The sequence below is a fragment of the Sceloporus occidentalis genome, unplaced genomic scaffold, assembly GCF_023333645.1.
Source record: "Sceloporus occidentalis isolate IW3139 unplaced genomic scaffold, rSceOcc1.0.p SCAF_73, whole genome shotgun sequence".
Lineage (NCBI taxonomy): Eukaryota > Metazoa > Chordata > Lepidosauria > Squamata > Phrynosomatidae > Sceloporus > Sceloporus occidentalis.
This window is the reverse complement of record NW_028317053.1, coordinates 4619777-4639924: the sequence shown is the minus strand read 5'-3', so window position 1 is coordinate 4639924 and position 20148 is coordinate 4619777. Positions and strand designations below refer to the sequence as shown.

Genomic DNA, 20148 nt, shown 5'->3' with positions numbered 1-20148 from the left:
CATGACTGGATCTATATTTCTTATTTGCTCCTCCACCCCACCATTGCTAAGTTAGTGGTTGCCTGTGGCACCGATGTCAGTGATCAAGTAAATCTGTTCCAGGTTTTAGTCTGAACCAAAATAGGTTCAGCACCTTGGACAGGCTCTTGAGAATAAAACCTTGATCAGATTTACTGCCACTGTGGAAAACTCAAAAAGCCAGGAGAACTTAAGCCAGTGCTCCAGTGTTGGGGAAAGGGAGTTTGATGTTCCCGCACCCTGTTCCATTCTTCTGATAAGAGTTTCCTGAAGAAAAAGTAGCTATACAGAAACCAGACCACAACAGTTACTAAGAATGAAGGGGAAGTGGATGAATGAGAATAATTTAGGGAGAGTACATGTGATGTAAAGGACAGATTTGCAAAGAGAGCCATCAGATTTTAAAATGCACACTTTAAGCACATTCATTGCTGTCTGCAGGCCATAATGTTTCTATAAACAGATAATTTAGAAAAAAGAGGGGAAGGGTGGAAGGAGGTGATTAAGGGAAGTGAGGAGAAGGTATCAACTCTTGATAACAGGAGGCAGGTGTATGACTAAGCCACTCCAGCTCAAAAGAAAAGGAAGTCTCCAGACTTCAGTTAATTTGTAGTGCTAATCTGATTTGTCCCTATTTTCCTATTTAAGTGTTTTAGGTTCTGTTAATTCAGATTCATTAATCTTGAATAGCCTAGAGCATTTGTTGATGCTGCTTAGAGGTGTCTGCTAGACAGCTTAAAACACGCTGTATGTTTCCTCTCACCTACTGATACCTCAAGCTGGTTGAAGCTTTGGTGTTTGGGCCGTGGGGCATGCAGTGGCAGAATCTGGAAATTTAATTCAAGCCATTTTGTCATGGGCAGGTACAGAAAGCTTGCCTTATAAAACTTGAGCTGGCAATGCATTTATACAAACAAAGGGATTATGAACTCCCAGGCTCATTAGGCCCTTCTCTCCCTTCACTTCATCCCAAATAAATTTATCTTTCAGCTCTAATCTGTCTGTCTGTCTGTCATTCATCTGTCTGTCTCATAGATAATACAGCATATACAGTGTGGGCATACAGCATAGTTCTTATTTATGAGCAGGCAGAAATTAAAACAAATAAAATAGTCAGTGTGGTGTAGTGATTTGAGTGCTGGACTCAGGGAGACCAGGGTTTAAAGCCCCTCTCAGCCATGAAAACCCACTGGCTGACAAGTCATACTCTCTCAGCCTATGTGGAAGACAGTGCCAAATCCCTTCTGAAGCAAACTCTGTAATAGGGTCTCCATAGGTTATGAAGGCACAAAACAACAATGGTTGTGTGCCTTCAAGCCATTTCTGACTTACGGTGACTCTAAGGTGAACCTATCACAGGGTTTTCTTGGCAAGATTTGTTGAGAGGGGTTTCACCCTTGCCTTTTGCTAAGGTTGAGAGACTGTAATTTGCCCAAGATCACCCAGTGGGCTTCCATGGTCAAGAAGGGATCCAAACCCTGGTCTCTAGAATCATAACTCTCAAACCACTGCACAATGCTGGCTCCTATAACAAAATAATTGGCATTAAAAGGAAGTCAAGAGTTCTGTTGAGACATGCAGCTTCTGGGCCACATAAATTTGACCTTGATACAAAAGTTCTGATAGTCAACTTCTATCATGTCAGAAAACGTTACAATTTCCTATTCTAGATATTTTCCCCAGTCCTTTCAGGATTCTCCCATCCCCCAGTTTTTGTCTTGTTTTTGCCAAGCTAGAAGAGAAAGCCTCTTCCTTACCCAGCCAGTACAAATTCAAATAGCTGGGTGGCTCTGAGAGAAGTGCCAAGATGAAGAATAACTGTAATGAGCACATTTTCCCCTAAGAAAGCCAGTTAAAAAGCTCTGTCATCATTCAACATGGCTGCTGTTAACACCAGCCAAGAAAAATATCAAAAGAGATGGTAACACTCTCAAATGCCTTCAGTGCTTTAACCCAGATTCTGCAGATACACTATCAGAGAATGAGGGGAAGAATCTATTTAATCGCTCTAATTGTCTGAGATGTGGCGCTGACTACACAGCTGCACAATCTTGCTTTAATTTAAGGCATTGCTGTATAAAATCTAAAAGAATACAAGGCATGGATTGATAGTTTTTCTCATCTTTATAGTCTTCTTTTGCTATTCTCTTACCCTCCCTCTTTCTACATACATGAATTAAATCAGGTTTTTTTGGGGGGGAAGAGGTTGGGGGTTAGTTCACAGAGTGGCACCTGGGTAGCTTTCACTCCCATTTTTAGTGTATGTTTTATCTCTAGGAAAACAGTTTGGTTGATTTTAGACATCAATAGAAATGCTGTTTCAGTGTCTTTCTTTTCATTTTGGACAAATACATTTCAACATTTGCAAATGGTGACATATGTGATGGAAAGAACTCAGATTAAAATAATTGGGAAGTGGAAGAAAGTGGAAATGACAGATTAGTTCATGCAGGCAAAGGGGTTTGGAGAAATTACATTTTTGGACCACAGCTCCCAACTGTCCTTGGCCAGTTCAGCCTCAAAAATGTAACTTTTCCATACCATTACTTTGAGTACTTAGCTAGGGAAAGCCTGAGTTTTAATCCCTACATATTCAGCCATGTTTGTGGTATTGTATCTGGCCTCTCTCATCCCCCACTCTTTTGGACGTTCCTCATCTTTAACAGTTTACATGACAGACAATTATAGTGTGGTCTACAGTGTACTGGGAATGGCAGTCCCTAATAAATTAACCATTGGGTATTGTTAAGAATATCATTGTGTTTGTTTTTGGAAAAGTGCTTACCAGAATTGACACATTTTTTCATAAATTCAATGAAAAGAATGCAAGATTTTTTTTTAAAGGTGGAAGAAAGAGAAACTGACAGATTTGTTCATCTCCACTGGAGTTAACTAGAAATTTATTTCTCACAAGTAGTCTAGGGACTTTATCACACAGGGAAAATCAGGGAAAAGTGGAGGTTTAAACTGTCATTATCCTGTGAAAGTTGAGCGATCGTGCTGAGGATTGTCATACGATGTCGCAAGTAAAGAGGACTTATCCTGGCAATAACCAGGTAATAACCAGCAACAAATCATTCACAGGGAAATCCCATGAATGATTTGTTACTGGTTATTACCTGGTTATTCCTAGTATAAATCCTCTTTAATCGTGATGTGTGTGAAAAATCTTCCCATGATCATGTGACTTTCCCAGAATAATGACAGCTTAAACCCCTGATTCCCATCCCCCCGATTTTCCTCCATGTGATAAACTCCTAGGATAAGAGAAGGTGTACTGCAGTGATTTTGATTTGTGTTGCAGGTACATGAGTGCTCAGGAGTCAGGACTGTTTTATGTTACTGTTTATCAGTCCCAAGAATGACAAACTTAATAAGTAATGTAACCCATAGTACAACAAATTGCCTTTTAAAATTTCAGCGGTAAGAAATTACTTTGGAGTTGCTTGCTTTGCAACATGTTACATAACAAATTAATTTTAAAAAGTAACTTTCCAAACTCTGACTCCTCACCTTCTTTTTCTTTTCAAATGTTGTTGTGTGTCTTCGAGTTGTTTCTGACTCATGGTGACCCTAAAATAGGGTTTTCTGGGGCTGAGAGAGTATGACACATCCCAAGGTCACCCAGTGGGTTTCCATGGCTGAGTACAGGATTCGAACCCTGACCTTAATCCTACAGTCAAACCACTAACCCATGCTGGCTCATACTGCCTGCTTAAGAATACAAGAGAACTTGAAATTATTGTCCTACAGCAGATTCTATATATTAATAGGTTATTCATTATGCTTCATCCCATTGTATGGCAGCAGAAACAATTGTTTAGAAGCAATGGTATTGTTCTCTTAATTGCATACTGCCTTGTCAACAGCAAGGCTGTTGAATCGACAATTACTTTCTTCCCAGCTCATCTTTGGAACACGTGCCTGAGGCAAGGAGCATAGTACAAGCACAAACATTTGATTAATGACATGTTCTCTTGAAATGAATTTGCTTGATTTATGAATAATCCTGGCTATGTGCTCTTTTATTTACTCCTACTGTTCTCACCTTAAGATTCAGAAGATACTTTAATGTTATTTTTTTTAAAAAAAATCATGCATGAATTCATTATCAGTTAAATTAAATTATTTTCCCATTGTATCCTCTAATCTTTATATTTTCCCCTCTTATGGGCTGACATTTGTTGGTCAAAAAAATTTCAAATGAGGAAAGCATCCATATTAAGTGCTATTAGAGTAATTCTGTCTTCCAACACTTATGCTCCTTTTATGCATTACACAGGGTGCCAACCAAAGAAACGCTTTCACACAAGGAAATGAATGTATATATCCAAAGCGCTGTGTTTAATCTTTAGCACAGGAATATTCACACAAAATTTGATCCTACATGTATATAACCATATGAGATATATGAAATCTAGGGTTCCATGAGAGCCAGAACAATAATCAAACAGCGCTCCATACACATATAAGAGCCAGCTGTATGAATTCATCTGAAGACATAGCTGCAAAGGCTTTGCTGGGGGACAAAATTGTTCTCCTTCTGTGTGTTCACAGAGCACATGGAAGGTGATCATCTTCAACAGGGTACTCTTAGTGTTAAGTGGAGATAACATAGCAGTGACAGCATTGAATTTTCATTTCAGGCTAAATTTGACCCAAAGTACAAAGTGTGGGGGGCCATAAATTCTGTTCTTTTCGCAATACTAAATCTAATTTTTAGTCCAAGCTAGAGTAGAATAATAATAATAATAATAATAATAATAATAATAAATGATTTATTTATATCCCACCTAATCACAGGGAATCAATTGAACAATTGAATCAATGGAGTTTGCATATGGACTCACCAAGTTCCCTTTGATTTAATTAGTCTTTTTAGTAGGGTCTTACAACTGATTTAGCTCACTGGATGCACACATATTGGATATCAGTCTAATCCTTAAATTTCCTTAAAGAACTGGGGTTCTTTGATATGATAGCATCTGTCAGTCAGTCTGATCAATTGTTTCTGTAATGACTGTGGATCAGCCGACACCACTGCTAAAACAGATACACACTTTAGCAAGCTGTGTGTGTGTAGATTTTCTTCAAGTTTCAGGTTTTACAGAACCCATTGGAATTTTTTTCACATATTGCACTCTGAAAACTAGGCTTCTCTATTCACAGCATGGAGATGTGGGCAAGTGTCTGATGACTGAGGCCTGTTACAGACAGCCAAAATAAAGCTGCTTCGAGTCACAGTGGAGGTATGGTGTTTCAATGATGCACCATCCTAAGAGTCCAGAAGCCAAACCAAAGCCATGATCCAGTCTTGAGCGTGGCTTTGGTGCGACTTCTGGACTCTTAGGACGCATGCATGATTGAAACGCCATACCTCCACTGTGACTCGAAGCAGCTTTATTTTGGCTGCCTGTAACAGGCCTGAATCTGTATACCTGTGTTGCAAACCACTGATGTCCAAGGGAAAGCTTCTCAAGTAAACAGTACTAGCTGAAGATATTTTGCAGCATGAATCAAAAGACAAAATGGCAGCCAACATAATGTGCATGCTGACTGCACTGGCAGCTGAATCTAACTACAAGACTGATGACCAGATGACATTGTACCTGAGGGCAGCAGAAGATTCAAGGGACTAAGTGGCTGGGAATCTGAGGTTGCTCTGGACAGGACAGGAAAAAAACACATTCATGTCTTCCAGAACCTTGCCACCTCCACAGAGTGCATCACTCTGCCTAATGGCAGGACCATCTTCAGGCACTGGATTGATTCTCCATATCAAAGTGGCCATTGTATCCAGTTGGACAAGAAGAAGTATAAAACTTTAGAGTAACAAGGGACTATTGGTTACTCCTAAGTAGTGTAAAATCACTGAATTAATAGACAAATGCACATAGATAAACTCCATTGACTCAGTTTGTCTTCTCTAGTTGGAATGATTAGTAAGATTCAGGCCAAGGTCTTCCTGTTTACCTAAAGATCGCTAATGTATTAAGAGCATACCCTCCAACATTTCATAGATGAAAACCAGGGTGCTTATGGCCAAGCAACTTCATAGTACAGTTAAGATACCAGAAGTTATTACTGAACACACAATCCAGGAGGGGATATAGCAGTTTGCTTTTGCCTGAGCTGACTGGCAAAGGCAAGATTTCACCCCTTTTCTCTTCTCTTCTCTTCTCTCCTGTGCAGAGTTAACTGAATGCAAACTACTTTTGCTCTTTGAATTCAGTTTCCAGCAACTGAAGTAAGTTGAGGATAAAGGGGTAAGGTGGGTGGAGGGGAAAGAAACTTAAACATTTTAAAAGTAGCTGGGAAGTTGGATGACAGGGGATTGATCAGGATTGTACATACAATATTGCACCTGTTGGAGGTTATGTAAGAGTACCTCAAGCTGCATCTTGCTAGGCCCAATTAAATGCATAATTTGTTCAGCTGTTTTGCTTCCCCTTGGTATGGACAGAGAGACCTAAAAGCTTATCTCAAAAAGGCAGTTTACAAAATACAGGGCCCCAAACTGATAGTTTTACTCTGTATCCCTTCTTCATATCCATATTCCAAAAACTACCTGTAAAACTGCCAAAGAGAATCAGTTTAATTTGAGAAATACTTGCAAGGGCACATAGCCATTTGCACAAGAACAGGACAAATGGATCTTTGATTCCATTGTAATGAAAATAAATGTAATATTTTATTAGATAAAAATTCCACAATGTTAGGATTGCTTGAAACTATACTAAGTTAAGCTTTGCTTTAACTACAAAAATCTAGTCAGCAGAGTAAGGGGAGAACCATAATCACTACTGCCACCACCAATGTCACTCCTCATATAGGATGGAGGCCTTGCTGCTGCTCTCCTTGTTTCCACCTCTTTCCCTGGGGACTGTTGCCTGACATCTGTTTTCTACAGGGCCTAGTCTGATCCAGGTAATGTCAGCTAGCCAGCTTCACCTGTCTCCTTTCTGCAAGGGGAAAAAAGCTGCTTACCTGAGGTGGTGGATCTGACACCAAAGAGAGCAACTAAAATGGGCTTGCTGTGATGTTATGGATTTGTATTTGAAAATGTTGTTTGATTTATGGATTGTGTATTAGAGGTATGGATCTGCTGGAAGAGGGAGAATGGAGTGTTGACATTAATACCGATCGGTGAAATGTTTAAGAAAATTTGCATAAGGTTGGTGAATGACAATTGGGAGTTCATTTTGAATGGCCAGTTCAGTTTGCCTAGAGTTTGAGAAGAGTACAGTTAGAGAAGAGTTTGAGAGGTGTTTGAGTTAGAGATTGAGGGGCTGTGCAGACAGTCCCAAAGGGGCAGCCTCCAACCACCCCTTTTACAACCAGATTGGGGCCGCGACAACTGCACACTGCAGCCCTGATCTGTCCTTTGCAGGGTGCAAAAAGGAGCCACAAAAAGTGGCTCCTTTTAGTGCCCTGCAAAGGATGCGACAGCCATGGCGGCATGGATTTACAGCATTCCTTCAGCTCTGCATCATGCTGATGCAACACTGGAGGAGTGCTGTGACGCTGTACACTGTGTGATGCAGAGTGTGATGTCACACTGCCCTGGGGGTGGAGCCTGGGCATGTGTCATGTAGATGCTATGCCCCGACACTGCCCCCAATCCAGCCTTTAAGACCTGTTTGCACAAGGCCTGAGTGAGAGAGAAAAGTTTTGATTGAATGTTTGTAAGGTTTTGAATTAGCTTGGGATGTGTGAGACAGAGTATGGTGTTTTAAATAAATAATCTGCTGTGTTAGGTTTCACTGCTGTAAATAAAGATTTGTTTTTGTTTCAATGCACTTTGGGCCTTGGAAAATGCTATCTGTCTGAGAGCTTGGATTCAGACATGATGTCTGTGGTAGCAGCATTGAATATAAAGAGGTGGTGTCCCTTGAGAATAGTAGTTACATAATCCACATAGGTACTCTGAAGAAAGACGTCTGCCTGGAAATTTCAGGCATGAGAGAAGTGAGAGGAAGCAGTGTGAGCAGTGATGCACAAGAAGCAAGAGAGGGGTGTACTGTGAGGGTACAAGGTGAAGCAAGCTGGGAAGTAGGAGAGTCAGAAGAGCAAGCAGTGTGCATGAAGCAAGCAATAAATATGCCACAAGGGCATGAGATGCCCTGAAGGATGGAATCAGAGAGATAGGGGAGAAAGGCAGAGTTCATTAAGTGAGTGAAGGTTGGAGGTGAAGTGAGGTAGGGAGTAACAGGAATACACTGCTTAGTCTAAAATGAAGGAAGGCAATAGAATCTAATGCTGACTAATTTTTTGGAGTGGTGGTGGTTCTGGGACTTTTTCTTAGGTGGCTGCGTGTATAAAGGACAGAAACTCCTCTCAAAGATATTTTAAATACCCACTATACTTTTATTTTAATTTTTTCATTTCAAACTTTTGCTGAGAACTTTGATACAAGGTATCAAAATAGTGCTAGATCTATCTGTAATAAAAAAACTTATTTCACTTCTCTTCTGAGTACAGCTCAACTTTTTTTTAAGGAACAAGCTTAAAAGTGTAGACTTTTTATGCTTTATTTGGAAACAAATTAAAGCAACAAGAACTTTGGAAGTAAATAGCAGGACTCTTTGTTTTGTTCTTTAAACCTCTCTGGGTTATTTTTTAAGTACCACTACATGCTGTACAAAGAAAGCATGTAGCAGGTTAGTTACTCTGAACTCAAAGCTATAATGGATAACCCATCATTTTCCTCACTTCTGATCTTTACCAATTTTAAAGAACAAGGCCTATGGTTTAAAGTCTGAATGGAAGCAGGGATGTAAAGATGTACATTATTGGAAAATTTTCTTGGCCTTGGTGAGTAAATGTATATCAACATGCCATTAAAGAACTGTCAACTGACACAGGATTTTTTGCACAATGTGAGAGTAAAAAGTCCAGCAGCAACTTTCCAATTTTTAAGATTATCTCTATTTACTACATCCATGCAAAACCCATGGGTGGCTTTTGTGGGGTGGTAGTGGTGATGATTAAACATTGTTTCATGAGCCAAAAAACAAACAAACAAACAAAATACAATGGCTGGCACTCAGGATGGGACTTGTGTCTATGTAAGTGGCTTTACATGTGCAGAAAAGTGAGCAGAGTAGTTTCACATCTGTATTCACCTAGGAGGTATAATGACTTTGCAGCATACAGGCATTCACTGAACAATGGTAGCTGGTGGATTGACTAATGCACCATGGCCTGCTACATAATGGGTATCAATACACATTAGGGCTGTCCCTGCTTTGCACCTGGACACAGGCTAGGAAGTGCCAAAGCACAACAAGAGGGCCTGATGGGCATCAAAAGTGCCCAATGTGTATATGAAGTATCAATGCACTCTAGTGTACTCTTGCCAATGCCTGGGTGCACATTTTTGCAATTCACTACAGGGTTTTATTGTATTCATGAAATGTAGCTAGGGATTCATAAAGTTAGGAAATTATTGACTGTGATGTAGGATTGTGGTCAATGTTTTTGTACAGAGATCATTCATGACCTTTTACAAAGTGCTTGAATGTGAATAAAAATAATAATTCTAATGTTGCCAGATGGGACACATCTATCTATCTATCTATCTATCTATCTATCTATCTATCTATCATCTATCTATCTATTATCTATCTATCTATCTATCTATCTATCTATCTATCTATCTATCTATTATGTATAGTACTGAAATTAGTGAAGATCTACAACCTTAGTTAGAAACTACAACCCTAGATGGAAACTAAGGGAATCTGGATAGAAACAGTCTCTAACCTGATCTAAGCTACCCATTTCTTCCAGCCATTTTGTCCTAGGGTCAGAATCACTTTTCAGTGTCCTATAATGTGCGGGGGTTTTGTTTTGTTTTTTGTAGCTTTTGGCTTGCTTTGGTTTAGGTGACAAGAAACCTATGGTTTTGCAAAGGGAAAAATGAATTATTAATTGTGTATTTTATCATTTAATGCTGGGAGAGGAAATACATATGAGGAAAAGGGAGGCTGTAGCTCCTTCCTCCACCCCAGCAGTTCAGCATCTTCTTTTTCTCATGCCCAGTTTCAACTTTGGAGAGTCTTGGAGTATCATCTTATTATTGCTCAATTATGGATGATTTCATTTTGGTACTGTATTATATTAATTGTTCTTCTAAGCAACCTTCCAAGTGATGCCATTTCCTATCCCTTCGTAAGAACTGGAGAGATTATATAGTTGGAACTGTTGGAAAAATGATAATTGTTGGAAAGTGAAAGAAAAGGGAGGCTTTCTGAGGGTGTATACACACTTAGGTTCATACCACTTCAGTTATAATGATACCTGGATTTGAACTTTGGTGCCTCTCTTCTGAGAGTGCCTGGATTATAAATTAGGAGAATAGACTATAGTTTTCTAACAGATAATTCTAAGCATCTCTCCAAATAATAATTAAAAAAGCCCACTGAATTCCTGTGAATAGAGCCATGAAAATTAAAATGCCATGAAACCGATATAGTATATAGTACAGGAGCCTTGCTCAGATAATCATCAACAAAAGATCCATCAGGGTGCTGTAGGCTATGAGAAAACAACCTTAGAAACAGTTCTATTACTTCATCCAAGCCTTGACTCCCAGGAGGAACAATGCTCATGTTGTTCAAGAATTATGTGAGAGCCGTTGCCTAGCTATAGGGACTATTGCAAATTGGTGTCATGGCATTTAAAATATTGCTTGTTTGTTGACAGTGGTCATATTGGCTGGGGCAGTTTGGGAGTTATAGTCCAAAAATACATTTTCCAGATTCTGTCTATAACTTAAAGATGAATTTCTACCAATTAAAACCAAACCAAATGAAATGAAGCATATTAGCTGTTAAGGGTTATTCATTCAGCTGTTTTTAAAGAATTGTGTTGTGTTTTGTTTCTGTCTTACATACATACTCAAGGCTCAAACTAATTCCTTCAGTCCATATTGGATGGCACTCCTGACTGAATCATCAGCTCTCACAGTTCATGTCATGACTTTATCTTATTAAAGCGTCTTACTACCTAGTTGTTAGTTCAACTAGATCAATGCAAGCTATCCTCCAGATGTTTTCAACTCCTACTAACATAAGTCTCAGGCAGCATAGCCAATCACTACAAATTAGGCAGTTGTAGTCCAAACCACCTTGAGGCACCAAGCTGTCTAAAGCTTTGAACAAGGTTTTCTATAGGTGCTTTATTCCCCAGTGATTTTCTTCACTGGTTAGAATACACCAGGCTGCCCCCAGAGTTTTCTGGCCCTGGGTTTCCCTCGAAGTCTTCCTATTACCAGTGCTCTCTCCACAATGACAATGGATGGATGCCTTCCCAATCAGTCCCCATTCATTTTCCAACAACACTGTTGAGGTCACAATGAGGTATCCAGCCAAGTTATCAATGCTGGGCATTTTGTTCTGGTCTCAGAGCAACAGCGGCAGCCCCAGGCAGCCCACAGGGACCAGATGGGAAGGCAGCTGCTTGTCGTCATTGCAAAGAGAACTGAAAACCTGGAGCAAATGGTAAGATTTAAAAATTCAGATTAAGATAAGGGAAGGCCAAATTGGGAGCAGACGTCGTGAAGACAGTCCACACCCAATTCATGGGTCTGGTCCTGCATCATGTATACAGGAAGCATAGAGCCGGGCGGGGGTGGGAATTTGGAATAAATAACCCATATAGACAGGCCCTCGTATGACTGTTCCCTGACAAGTATGTATATAAAACGTTTTCCTCTTTCCTATTTCAGTTTTGAAATTTTGGAAGCCAGGAATTTAATGCATGAAAGTAGAGAACTAAAAGTAGTGATATCAGTGAAAGTCATGTTTCTCACTGAATCTGGGAAACTGACCGATACAAGAAAGTAGAATCTGTCCTCAAACAGTTCCCAGTGGGGGACCTATACAGGATTGGTTGCCCTCCAGATAAGAATTCTGCCCCCTTCCCAATTAATTTGTTTCTTCAGTCGCCAAATGTCTATCTAGGGAGACACTGCAATTTGTTTACAACTACAACTCCTATATTTGAGTACTTTCACATTCCCTTGAATGTGCTACCCCCTTTTTTAGATTTCTAATCTTTTTTCACAAATTGCTCAATGGAAGTTTTAAATGAGAACTGAAGGAAATTTTAAGTTAGGGAGCAAAATTCCTATTGAACAGGCCATGATCTCAACCCCTCCTCATAATTATATACCCTGGCATATAACCAAATTAAAAAGAGTATCACATTTGAAAACCAGAATCTATTCCCCATCAATAAAAATGTGTGCTCCACCAACTATTGAAATGCAAAGCAGCAAGAGGAGAGCTACAATATTGTGAGATAAATACCTGCCAAAGACACTATCATCCTACTCTAATTGTGCTTTGCTAGACTCTTCTGATAAATCTCTACAGTTAATTCACTTTAGTGTCATGGTCTCATTTTGAACAGTGACAACTGCAGATATAAACCACGGGCCAGAAAAATTGTGAAATTTACATGTAAAGGCTTTCCCACATAGTGATTGGGGGATGACAAAAACTTTTTGAGTCCTACTATCACTGTTGGTGGGTTTGCTCTAAATCAGGTGGTTGAAGCAAATAGAGAGCTTGGAAATGCTAATATTGATGCTAACGCATTACTCCTTGATTACTAAAGAAAATAAATCCATCAACATTACAACACTGAGAAGAAATAAAAAATTAATTAGTGACAGTGCTATTAATATACTATCAGTGTGTTAGGTTAAATTCTTTAAAAATCAATTAAAATGACCAACCCACCAAAAATATCCGCCAACACACAAAGAAACAGATTAATAGCAATAACAATAACAAGTACATTTCTATACTTCTCTCTAAGAAGTTTACAATATGTAAGCCAATTGCCCCCAATAAGTTGGGTACTCATTTTAGTGACCTCAGAAGGATGCAACCCTGAGTCGAGCCTGAGCCCTTGGCTGGTACTGAACTTGCAACCTTGCAGTTTGCAGTGAATGGCTGCAGTACAAGCATTTAACCACTGTGCATTGATCATCACTCAAGAATTGAATGTCTTGGGCAATCTAGAATTTTGCTGCATTGAGGAGTAACATTATTTTTAACCATTTTACCCATGCTCTGTAAATGTGCCAAAATCTCTTGTGGTTCAACAGTAATTAATTCAATTTTTTTTCCAAACTTGAATGCTGGGCTGCAAACAATACAATAAGTGTACTCTTTGCAGGCTATGGTTACCATAGTAGCAAAAAAAGAAGTCAGATTTGAAGACACTCATCCCCCAAAACATACACTATACATATAATAGTGAATTTATATCATTATCACTTATCTTTTCAAAACAAATTTAAATTTGTATTTAGGATATCAATAAAATAAATCCACATTTAGAGATTTATTATAAGTATTCCATCCAGAAAGCTGAAGGTTATGGTTGAGTTCGAGATGCTTAAATGGGCTGCATCAGTTTAGAATTCATTTTCAATGCTCCTCCAAATTTAAAACAAAGCAAAACAAAACAAAGCAAAACAAAACAAAGCCCCCTCCCACAAAAAAACACCCTAAACAGAAAATGAATATACCAGAAAGCATGGTTCTAACTCAGCCCTGTCTTTGTAGACTTGGTCTTCTATTTATTTGAAGATTTAAAATTAATAATAAGGGAACATGAAAACACAACCCTTCTGCCTATAGTTTATGATGGTACAATCCATTCGACCATCCTACTACATGCATAATTCTTTGTCAAGATAAATCAGTGGGAAGAACAGTGGCTTTGCCTCAGGATTTATTAGAGAACCTATTAATTTTATCAACACAAAAAACATAACTGCAAACAATATATTTGTGTACTGCCATAATTATTTGATATACTAAATGTGTACCACAATCTGAGCTTTGTCCAATTTATCAAAAATTTGAATATGCTCATTGCCTGATGAAATAATTGAGAACTAGTCTTCAGTTGGTCCCTGTTTCTCCCATTTCAAAAAGCACGTGTAGGCTGCAATCCAATTTGATGGGAGTAAGTGCAAATTGACATAATGGAGCTTACTTTTAATAAACATGAATTGTTAATTCAAGATCTCTTACAAATTCAAGAGAGGAGAAATCAGGGTACTTACATGTATCAGGCTTCAGTTGACTGTTTGTGATCCCAAAATACTGGGGATTTTCAATGACAGGAATCTTTGTCATTCCAATAATTACGGCATCTGGGCCACCCTCAGAAGAAGATGGAGTGTTACTTCCGTTCGAGATGTGATGGAGAGGACTTGCTGAGTCGTCGTCATTACTGATAACTGAAGAAGGACCTACAGTTAGAAACAAAGATTCCCCTGTAACTCAACGTAATTCTCCCCTCCCTCTGCCATCACCTTTGGTACTCCCCATTGTGCCTAAAATATAAATTAATGTAAAACCCAGCAGCAACAGCAGCAATGCCAGTGATGTCTCACATCAAGACTCCCAGAGGACACTCACTGCCTGTACATTACCTTATGTACTACCATGGAATCATACCTACCAAAGGAAATGTGTCTACTGCTTCCTAGTCTTACTTCAGCTGAAGGCCTCTGGCCATTCCAGTCAATTAATGCCACCACTAGAGCTGGCCTTTTGCCTGTCTTAGACTATGCCACCTGTCCCTGGATCTCACTGAATCAATGGCTTGCTCCCACTGGTGTGGTAAATTTTGAAACTCAGTTGCTCAGTAAGGCATTCCTCATAGCTAGAAACCAAAGGAGAATCCAAATATGTAAGCAGCTATGTTGGTTCATATCAACAGTCCTGTTCAAGTTTTCCTCTCCACCAAGAGCAGGTCTCTTGTAAAGCCAATGAATCTTATTTGCCCATTCAAGAGCAGCCCAATCCAAATTACTTTGCATTTTGTAACACAGGGCTAGTTCATAACATCTGTTGCTGCTGGTAAAATCCATCCCTCCTCTCTGTCAATTGGAAGGACTGCAGCTAAATTTGGATTAAAAGAGAAACCTTTGCAGGAGGTGGTGGGAGCAAATGACTTCATTGCCCCTGATTTTTAGTAAAATAAAAATAAATCTTGTTTCAGTCCGATGATATTATGGCTTTGATTCTACTACCACTTGGGAAGCTAACAACCCCATCCCACCAGAGCATGACCCATACTCTTAGAAACAATAGGAAAGAAGCTGTACAAATGTGTAGAGCAAAGACTCAGCCCTAAGCAGATTTGGATGTGTGATACTGATATGAATGCAATGGAATAGGTCTCAAGTGCCATGTGTTTTCTGTACCAGATGTCATCATGGTGTATAATGTAAGAGTTCTATTTTGGACCAGAACACCGTTGACGCACACAGGTGGTACCTCTCTAGGATTTAAGCTAGAAGCTTTTTGCAGCCTTACTTGGAGAGGTTACAGATCAAAACTAGCACCACAGATTATCAAAAAAGAGTGAATTTGTATCTTACATCAACCCCCTTGTTTAAGCTTGTCTTGGGTTAACACAGAAGTGGACTAAATGTGGCTTTCTAGATGTTATTGGACTGCAATTTCCAGCAGTCCTAGCCTACACAGCCCACAATGATGAATGTTTGTAATTTAATAACATCAGGTAGTTTGCACTTTATCCATGCTGGATTAATGAAAACAACACAAATACCCCAGAGGAGAATGAATAGTATATGTACGTAGAAGCATTGGAAGAAGTCAATATAGCCCAGCATTATTGGCATGGACTGACAAAAGTTCTCTTCAAGTCTAAGGGAGGAGTCCTTCCAGGTGTTCCTGGAGATGCAAAGGATGAAAGTTGGGGCCTTCTGCACTCAAAGCACATGTCCTTTTCTTGACCTAGCCCTCTTTTCCCTGGTGTCATACTTGAGTGAAATAAAGCAGGGCTGAGAATCATGTGGGGTCTCACATGGTGACTGCAGATCCTATCCACTCAAGCCAGCACTTAAATAATATCTGTAGAGCCACATGTTTCCATCCCTGATGCAGAGAAATGGGGCAATTTTTAAATTCAAATGTTTGTTCATTGTTCTTCATAAAATTAGGAGGTGTAAAATAGATATTAAAAATTTATTTGAAGCTAAACGAATGCAGTGTAAAGAGTTAGTCTTCAATATCAACATGCAAAGGGATCTTGTAGCACCTTTGAGACTAAACACAATGCAATTATATACTAATGTGATGAGAGTGGACTTCCACCCAGGCACAGTTCTTTTCTTTTTCATTTGTCCAGTGCAGCCACCCATATGGTTAAAAATCCATTTGAAGAAAGCGGCCCTCCCTTTGCTGCAGATTTCAGGTGAGTGAAGAGGGGCTATGGAAAGAGTGGGATCTGTTGAATGTGCTTCACTTGGTGAGCCAACAGTGTTGAGGAACATTAAGTAGTTATAAAACGGCAGATTTTTAAAAGTGAAAGACACAGTGCGGGGCTGTACAAATTAAAATGTCAAAGTCATTTTTCTTTTTTAAAAATCTTAACCCAATACTGAATAGATGGCAAAGGAGTTATGAAGGCATAACTTTAAGAGAGCTAGCATGGTGTAGTCACCTGGGCCATGGAATCCCACTGAGTGACCTCAAGCAAGTCTCATACACTCTAAACCTCAGAAGAAAACAATAGCAACCCCCGCTCTGAACACATCTTCCCAAGAAAACCTCATGAATGTGTATGCACACCTGGCAAAGTTGGAGTTACCCCAACCTCACAATATTGACCCTTCTACACATGAAAATCAAAGATGAAGAGGATTATAATATTCCTTGGTTTATGTTTATGGACAAATGAAATTTTCACCCAGTTCACCATAAGTCATAACAGAGGTCCATAAATCAGAGATTATTTGAAGGCACACAACAACAATAACATTCTTTAGGAAGATAGTCCAAAACTGAGATGTCACCATTGAGAAAGCCCTAACAAATATGAATTAAATGCTCTCACAACAGAGCATTTGTGTGTTTCTTCCTCCACCCGCTCCCTATGCTCATATGAATCAAGGTATCTTTTAATCAAGGTATCTAATACCACTGTAGGTGCAATGTGTTCTAAAAGTAACATACATTAAACATTGTCAGTGGGGTGGTCAATCTGCTTTGGGATTCATCCTGATCTTTAAATGAACTAACCAAAGGCTGAACATATTTTGCAGATAGGAGGCAGCTCCATGGATAAGGTCCTTCAAAGTTTAGAGTAAAACTAAGAATGGATTCAACCCCACTGCCTCACTGATGTGGATGCTATCAGCAGCCACGGACACTGAGATCAACTTAACAGTCTTCCAGGTCTCATCAGCATTTAACTTACTTTAATCACTATGAGGTTTGAGCTTTCAAGGGTTAATTGGGGGCTGATAGAGGAAGAAGAGCTTCTGAATAATTGAAGCCATCACAGAGTTTTTTGAGATTCTGTGTGTAAAAGATATGCTATCACAGAATGGCAAAAGAAATTCAAAGAACTATGGAACGGGGGAAATTATATTTTCCACACTCTCCTTTGTTAAAGCAGCTGTTTGCCTTGTGATACTGCCCTTGCTGAATTTCAATATTAGGTTGCCATCAGGCCAACAACAACAACAAAAAAGAATTTATCTTGCCAGGAAAAAAACCTAGTTCTTTATATTGTAATATAAATTTGCTGTGAAGGACTGAGTTCATTTTATGATTACTACTCAAAAAAGCCCCTTAGATATATAATTTAACAGAGGCACCTTGAAGCATTCTGCAGCTTCAATGTTCTCATTAATATATGAAAATACTTTTCTCATTTGCTCTTTCCTGTCATGTACTCACAGAATAGAAATGCACATTAGACACAGAGTGAAGGTCACACCTGCTTTTCATGTGCACAATTGCCACTCTTTCCCTGAGCTGAGAAAAGTTACTTTTAAAACTACAACTCCTAGAATCTTTGGCGTGATCCAGACAGGCGTACTAGGGTTGCCCAAGGGTGGAGCATCCAAATGCCCCGCAACTCTAGTACGTGGCGGCACCATAATCATGACTGCCTCCCATCTACATGGGGACCACTATGATTACATCACGCACGCGCTGCATCCAAATGGCGTGGCACGTGCATGATGTCTCTGCACCACCCCAGGCCACTTATTGCGGAGCTCCTTCTGGGTGTGCGCCTCATTCCCGCAGCCACCAAATGGCTGCGGGAACAACGCTGAGGAAAAAGGGAGTGGCCCCTTTCTCCCATGGCTGTGGCTTCTGGGGTGTCCAGGGGCATGAAGTAGACCACAAGTTGACACTTTGTTTCTGCGCCACGGAGAAGTGGCATTTTGCTGCTTCTCCATGGTCTGTGGTCCGGAAAAACTCTGCCGGTGAGGCTGCCCTGCCCCCAACCTGGAGATAAAAGGGGAGGGTGCAGGCCATCCCAAAGGGGCGGTATGTACCACATCCTTGGTAGTCCAAAAAAGTAACATTCCAATGGTATGTCCTTACACCATGTTTATATATTTCTTTGTAAAAAGAAGTAGAAAAAATAAGTTTTAAAAGCCAAGGATTTTGCATTTCCAGTGTTGCAGTGGTCTATTTGAACTGGGTACACGATGAATGTACATCTTTGCTTATTCCACTTTCACAAAACAAAACATTTAAATAGGTTTTTTCCCCTAGAAAAAAAAATTAAATGGTTTTTCACATTTCTAAACTCTTTTAGAAATATTTCATTTCTGCCACAAAACATTTTGACACAAAAAGCATTGCTATGTTTTTGTGCAAAAGCAATACAATGCCCACTGAAAGATGAAAGGATGAAAGGTCTCATAGTGGTTGCCTCTCCCCCAAGAATGAGTAAATGTGCAAATATTCTTTACGCTCTATAAACACTCATCATATTGGTCTTCATACTCATGAACTCCCAAGGACAGTACAAAGAGTGCAAATTGTCTTGATCCACATTAAAAAAAACAGGTTTGGAAAGCTTTTATCTCCAGGCATTTATAAAGATAATGGATTTTAATTTCCCATGCAGGAACAAACCAACTAAACATATTTTTTATAACTGTGAGAACTCACTACTATATATTGCAAGGAAAAACTTTCCTGCCTCTTTTCAGCCACCATGAAGTCTACAAATTTTAACAGAAACAAAGAGGCTCAAGGGGAATGGGAGCTGATGACATAATCTTTGCCTATCAAGGATCCTCGCCAACCTTAACCTGTCATTTAACTACTACTATAGGAGAGGTAACTAATACCCCAGAGGACAGGATTAAAATTCAAAATGACCTTAACATATTTGAGAGCTGGGCCAAAACTACCAAAATGAATTTCAACAGGAAGAAATGGGATAGTACCTTGGGGAGAAAAAAAAATGAAATGCACAGTCATAGGATGTGCAACACTAGGCTTGACAACTGTCCATGTGAAAGGGATCTAGGAGTCCTAGTAGACCACAAGTTGAACATGTGTCAACAGTGTGATGCAATGGCTAAAAAAGCCAATGCAATTCTAGGCTGCATCAATAGAGGAATAGTGTATAGAATGAGGGAAGTAATAGTACCACTCTATTCTGTTTTGGTCCCACCTCACCTGGAATACTGTGTCCAGTGCTGGGCATCACAATTTAGAAAGGATGTTGACAAACTAGAATGTGTCCAATGGAATACTGTGTCCAACCAAAATGGTGAAAGGTCCAGAAATCATGCCCTATGAGGATCAGTTTAGGGAACTGGATATCTTTAGCCTGGAGAGGAGAAGTTTAAGAAATGACATGATTGCCATACGTAAATATTTGAAGGGATGTCATACTGAGGATGGAGCAAATTTGTTTTCTGCTGCTTCAGAGACTAGGACATGAAACTAGGGATTCAAGCTACAAGAAAGAGATTCTGCCTAAACAATAGGAAGAACCTCCTGATGAGGGCTGTTCAACAGTGGAAAATACAGCCTTGGAGTGTGATGCAGTCTCCTTCTTTGGAAATTTTAAAACAAAGTCTGGATGGCCTTCTGTCAGGAGTGCTTTGCTTGTGTATTCCTGCATGGCAGGGGGTTGGACTGGCTAGCCCTTGCGGTCTCTTCCAACTCTATGATTCTGTTGTTAACCTTTCCTCCTTCTTTGGCTTGTTTGTTGTTATAAATTCACTGTATGACTGTAAAGTAATTTAAAGAATCTTACAAACCAAACCCCCACTCAGTAATCTTTAGATACCTTGGACTACATATCCCA

At 39.6% G+C, this 20148-nt stretch overlaps 1 protein-coding gene across 4 annotated transcripts in view; it reads right to left on the bottom strand.

Annotated features, from left to right (window-relative positions):
• The window catches only part of NTRK2 (neurotrophic receptor tyrosine kinase 2), a 231456-nt gene that overhangs the window by 51198 nt on the left and 160110 nt on the right, over nt 1-20148 (bottom strand). For 3 of the 4 annotated variants that reach the window (XM_089494558.1, XM_089494559.1, XM_089494557.1), the window contains one exon: nt 14108-14296. In XM_089494558.1, the coding sequence (XP_089350684.1) occupies nt 14108-14296 (189 nt within the window). The remainder of the gene's footprint in view (nt 1-14107; nt 14297-20148) is intronic. The other variant, XM_089494556.1, reaches the window with a different exon arrangement.